The 6,000-nt window shown below is 42.0% G+C and overlaps 1 protein-coding gene across 1 annotated transcript in view; it reads left to right on the top strand.

Annotated features, from left to right (window-relative positions):
- Positions 1-593: 593 nt before the first annotated feature.
- Positions 594-6,000, top strand: part of CEP170B (centrosomal protein 170B) — a gene marked incomplete at its 5' end in the record, with an annotated part of 52,937 nt that continues 47,530 nt past the window's right edge. Inside the window, one exon of the mRNA XM_080346247.1 lies at positions 594-698. Coding sequence (XP_080202373.1) covers positions 594-698 — 105 coding nt within the window. The remainder of the gene's footprint in view (positions 699-6,000) is intronic.

Here is a 6,000-nt window from a genome sequence, read left to right as displayed (position 1 = left end):
CTCCCAGCTTATATCAGTGTGGAAGTGGGATGAGCAATAGAGAGGGTGTTCTCCTCCCCAGCACCGATGTAACTGCTCCTGGCAGCATACTGTGAAAGGTTAAAGGAGCCAGGTTATGTCACCTTACTGATTTGCTGGTCCAGATCTTTGATGAGGGAAGCTCAAGCTGTGATTCAGTGCTAGCAATGACGAAATGTTCTGGAAAGATGTCTTCCTCCCCCCCTCCTCCTCCCCCCCCCATATTTTATCATTTCATTGATTAGATTCAGCTGCATGCTTCATCTTTTAAACAGTCCTTTCTTCAGACCAAGAGTCTTACTTTGCTGCAGGAATATTTCAAGGGCTGCAGAGCTCCTACGTGTGGCACATGGGCAGCAGGTCCTGGCACACACTTCACAACTGCTTGTTGGCACGAGAAATTCAAGACATGAACATGAAGTGCAAAAAGCAGCACTGGGTCCCATGGCACAGGGAAATTTGGAACTGCAGCTATGCACTGGTGTACTTCCACACTTCATTAATAGCTCACTGTGCTGTGGGTTTTTTGTTTGTTTGTTTTCAGGATGTATAAAGATTAAGTGCCAAGCGGCAAAATGAGCGTGACTTCGTGGTTCTTGGTGAGCAGCACTGGCATTCGCCATCGGCTCCCTCGGGAGATGATATTTGTTGGCAGAGATGACTGTGAACTGATGCTCCAGGTAACATGGCTTTTTTCATTTTTGTTATTTCTTCTAAAAATGCAGTAGGTGTGAATGTAATGCTGGGGATCTGTGGAGATGTTGCATGCTTTCTTCAAATGACATCTTTTAAAAGGAACTTCCTTTTTTGTGTTGAGTCTGCAGTTCTCATGAAGAATTCATATGTTTGTGAAAGTGCAAGTGAGGTTCCTTTCAAATTGCCTTGTCATCAGATGGATAGGAGCTGTAGTGGTGGGAGATTAATCGAATAGATTAACTATCCTATGCTGCTGGAAGTAAGCAAAGACATACCATTCTGTCCTGATCTGCAATTATGCTGCTGTGTTTTGTAGCTTTTAAGACATATGCACTGTTTACTAGTATATGTGATTTGAGTAGGGGCAGGCTTTTTTTTTTTAATCCTTTTTTTCCCTGTAGGTTTGATTAAATTGTCAGTGCTTGCACCTCTCACCTAGTTGTTTTTATTATGGTGGGAAATAGTGATGTTTAGCAGAGAAACTATAGCTGTTTTGGTGGGGTGAGTAAGGTGGCGACCTCTTCCCAAAATAATTGTGTTACCCGGGCAAACCTGTAGCTTTTGTTAGTGCTTCCCATACCAGCATGGGTTTCTGCTGGACCTCATCCAGCACGTCTGAAGCGTTGACTGTGGTCTGATGTTTGACAGCATAATGTAGTGGATGTCACTCCAAACAAATGGAGCTGGAATCTCGCTAAGAGCTTTTGACAGGAGCAGTTTAGCTCAGGAATTTGGGGAAGCTCGGAATTCAATTAGTGTTTCTGGTAGACCCATGGCATGAGTACTGAAATGCAAAAAAAGATTGATTGCGCCTGCTTGCCCCCTTTTTGCCCCTTTGCAGAGGTGGCAAATGTGCCTGTTGGTGGTAAAATTAGGAAGCTGCCTGCACAATGAGGATTCCCTCCTCTTAATTCCCACTGCTAACCCACTCATAGGTATGTCCTAAATGCTTTGCTGATGTTCTACTAGGCAGGCTGTGTTTGTAGTTACTGCAGGGTTTTGTATGACATGTTAGCAGGCCTGTTTAGAGGTTAGAAGTTCTTGTACAAGGTGTACTTGGAAGGCAAGGTGTTGTCTGGCTGTAATGAAATATTAGTGTCCACAAAAGGAGAGCTTGCAGTGTTTATACTGCTCTGCTAGCTGGCAGCGAATGGCACGGCTGTGCTGCAGTGATGGATTCAGAAGCATATTCCTGTTTGACAGCAGATCATTTGGTTGGGTTTTCCCATGACTCACACTATCTTTTATTTCATATTTGTATGTGTCTGATGGGTGTAACATTAAAAATATCCTGATGTTTTCTAATTCTGCATTTGACTGCTTAGAAACCCCATTCCTGTGTTCTCTAATAACTTGAGGAGAGAAAACATACACAGTGGACTTAGTTTACAAAAACAGCCTGAGTTTTAGGTTGTACATCTTAATACCTTTGAAGGTACTTGAGGTTGTGGTTTTTTTTTTAACGTCAGGTTTTGGCACTCTGAGAATCATATCTCAAGTTGTGCACTCTAAAATAAAAGTACCCAAATATCAGTCATGCTTAAAATGCAGTGCTCGTTTCTCTGGCTACTTATGGGGTTAACCGGACAGCATGGATTGTGAGCCACTCCATACCACGTGGAGTATTCCATGTTTCTTTACAAGTCTGAGCTGGCTTGTCAGCATTGCGTGTGGACTAGCAACCTTGTGATGCTCTACATTTGTCATGCCCTTTTCTACAGGATAAATTAATTGAGAGTCATGGAGGAGCCTGCAGTATCTGTGAGAGTGAAGCAGTTGCGTTTGGGGGCTCATAGGTGGTGGCATTAAAGGAACTTTTCATTATTCCACTAGAATGAAGGCTCTGGATTGTCTGTAAAAGCCAGCTGCTTGTGTTTGTGGCATGAGTTACATGTGACCCTTTATAAACATCTTAGTTTACTATCTCTAGTCATAAAGCATTTTCTGTTTCACATATAAGGTCTTATTTTGAACAGCACAGTGTGTTATTTTCCTAGCCGTTTGCTTATAAAGATGTTTTGCAGAGCTACCTTGTGCTCTAAATGAGGTGATTATAGTAAGACTCAGTGCAGAAGACAGACTGTGAACTGGGACTTGATATCCAAGTAAAGTTGTGTGTGAGCAGATGGAGGATGAGATCTAAAAATAGACTTTATTCCTACTGTGACTGCCCATGTCACAAAATCGTTGTGCAGACTGACACAATCATTTATCTTGGGGAAAGCTTAGGAAGCAGGGCAGTTATCAAAGCAGATGGATGGAGCTCTTGTGACAGTATTTGCACCTGTAGTATTTCTGTGGTGCTGACCCTGAAACTGTATATTCACTGCACAGTTATTTTGCTTGTATATTTCAAGATATTGGCATTTAATCCCATAAAGCACACAACTGGGAGCAGACTGGCAGTGTCTCGGTAATGAACTGGATGACCTGATCAGCGTTTTTTCTTCTCTAAGGCTGTTACTGCTTTCTGATTTCATCACGATATGGTTTGTGTTTCCTCATTGAGACCATGAGTATTAGAAGGTGCACAAACATATGACAGCGAGAACCTTTGTCCTGGAGACCTTGCAGTCTCACCTTTCTCATTTTACTATCTTAGGGGTGTCTTGTCTTTAGATATTTTCTTGGAACGTGTTGTCTCAAGGTATCAGATCCCTAAAGAGCAAAAAATGATGGCTTTGTCACCAAACAATCACGCTTTAGTTTCACCTGTGTTTACTTATTCATACAGGTACTAGCTTCCTTTTTGGTTAACAAAGAGGTGAAGAAAATCAGAGACTTCAAGCTTAAAATTAAGCAGGTTTGATAGCGGAAAAACATAATCTACCTTCACATCTTCTATACCTACTAAGAGGATTAGAAATACTTTAAATGTTTTTGCAGCTCTGTAAAGCTTTTAGTACAAGTAAATATGAGATTTACATTGGGTTTGAATGTTAATACATGGGGGAAAAGTGCCATGTCGTGTAGCTTGGCGTGTGCAGTGTTGTTACAGAGAGTCAAGAGCTCAGTTCTGCCCTTTTTCTGAAGAACAGGGCTGGGTTTCTTCAACAGTCTCACTGGCTCCCTTCAGCAGGAGTGTGGACATCTAGACCTTCACTAACTTGCACTAGCGTGTTTTTTCTGTGAAGGTTGGTGGTGGTAGAAAGTAATTATCTGAAAAGGTTTACCTTTTATTTTTAACCAAAAATAAGAAGGGTTTTGGGCCATCTTGAACAAAGTAATTCTCCCCTCCACATTCTTCTTGGGAAATATAGTTGCTTTATTAGCTTCGATCATTTGCTTAATGTGATGGGTATTTACCCAGGAGACAAACATTTTCCAAACTCAAAATTTTCACTTAACCATTAAGACCTTTCCCTCTGCCCCTAAACAAGCCTCTTTTTCATTTTTACTAAATGTAAATATTTAACAGAAGGGAAAGCAAGGTCATGATTTTCCTTGTTTTTGTTTGAGCAAGAAATGTTTATTGGAAAAACAGGGAAAGCAAAATGTTTACCCAGTGTTCCCTTGAGTATTTCCCTCTCCTTAAAGCAATGGTTTGGGCGTGCTGTTGTCCTGCACTGGGTGAGGTTGTAGACATGAGTGTGAGTTACAGCAGGAGTAGGTGCAGGTGGCACAATGCTTTCTGGTTTATGCCTTTGTTCTGTGTGTCTTTTAAGACAACTTAATGTTTCCTATCAGGAGACACTGTTTTCCATTGCTTATGAGTCTGCTAAACTTTGTAACTGTTTGGGATCAGAGTTTATTTTCCAGTTGTCTGTTTTAGGCAGTCTGTTCTAGACATGATCAGCTGCCTTCTTCGGTCTTTGTTGTGAGCCACTCTGAGCAAAAAATGCAGTTTTCTTCATGTTTAAAAGTATATTTAACCTGTTCCTTGAAGTTATGGCATTGTAGAGCTGGGGGTGATGCTTTTCAAGAGTGAATGCCTAGGTCAGAGGTGATCATGTTTTCTTCTTTTTTTTCCCCACCCCCAGTAAATAATATAAATATATTTGACCAAGTTCCAAACCTTTTTAAAAAAATTGGAATTTGCATGTGGTCAGCAGGGACTTGTTTGACACTGTTGTTTTAAGTCATGTTTCATCTGGGGATGAGGTTGGTAAGGGGACAGATTGGAGGACAGAACTGTCACAGGTTGAACACAGAGGAAATGGGTGCAGGGATGCACAAGGCTGGGGTTTAGACTTAAGAGCAACTGTGCTAGATTAGATCAAGGTGTATCTAGCCCGGTATTCTGAGTCAGTGGCCAAAGCAGCTGTCGAGGAAAGTGTGAGGAGAAGCCAAGAGTATAATGATACTTCCAGAGTATTTGCTCAACCTCTTGACCTGTGTTTCAGGAAGCCAGAGCTTTGCATTTAATCGTTGGAGTTCTACTCTAAAGCCTAACCAGGAGATTAAGGTTTGGCTGAGTGGGGAGGCACAAGGAGTCTGTCATTTGTGCAGGGTGAGAGAAGGAGCAGCAGGACTTGGAAAAGTGGAGAGTGATGCATATCGGGCCGAAGCTGTTCCGCATAGGTAAACTGGACGTTACAGGACGAGGTTGCTGAGCAGCATCTCCTGTACGCGTGAGGTGGGCTCAAGACTTGGTTTTATTCTGTCATCAGCAGATAGCTGTGAGTGCTACTAGCCAAGCATCTGTCGCTGGTCCATATGGAACATCACGTGCTGCTTGTGGTATCAGTTAGTCGGTTCAAGTGGTAGGGGCTTGTGAGCTAAAGATACAAGTTCATTTTGTTGGTGAATCAGATAAATGGTAACTTGATACTGCTTGAATAGATGTTTTCCCCTTTTTAGCTTGCTTTGGTAAAATAAACTAGGGAATTACAAATGTTCTGTGCACTGAAGAAACATTCTTATGGCTGCTAAGTCAAGTGTTTATAACTGCGGAGCAGTTACGACATACCAGTGTGGATATTGCCTGTGTAATCCTGCTTCTGCCCTTGTGTACACAGGCATGAAGATGCAATCTGTTATTGTGTCGTTACTGGACGTTTTTTCCCTGCAGGATCTGTTCCGTGTTTGGTGAGCAGGATGCATGGCACACTCCGCAAATAATACAGTGGGATGGTGAACTCTGCCTGTATGTGACATCTGGTCACATCAAGGTTTCATTGACCTGACGTATCTTACCTTCCCTAGGCCATACTTGATAATACAATGTCTCTCCTACATAGTTTAGTAAGCATATACATAAACAAGTGTGAATAGGTGTGGTGTGGTTTGTCTACATCATTATGCTGAGAGGATGGTGTGAACTTGTTAGGTTATCTTTTCCGGATA

Source organism: Nesoenas mayeri (genome assembly GCF_963082525.1).
Source record: "Nesoenas mayeri genome assembly, chromosome: 5".
NCBI classification, from domain to species: domain Eukaryota; kingdom Metazoa; phylum Chordata; class Aves; order Columbiformes; family Columbidae; genus Nesoenas; species Nesoenas mayeri.
Note: the sequence above shows the minus strand (reverse complement) of the source record. Positions and strands in the feature narration are given on the sequence as shown.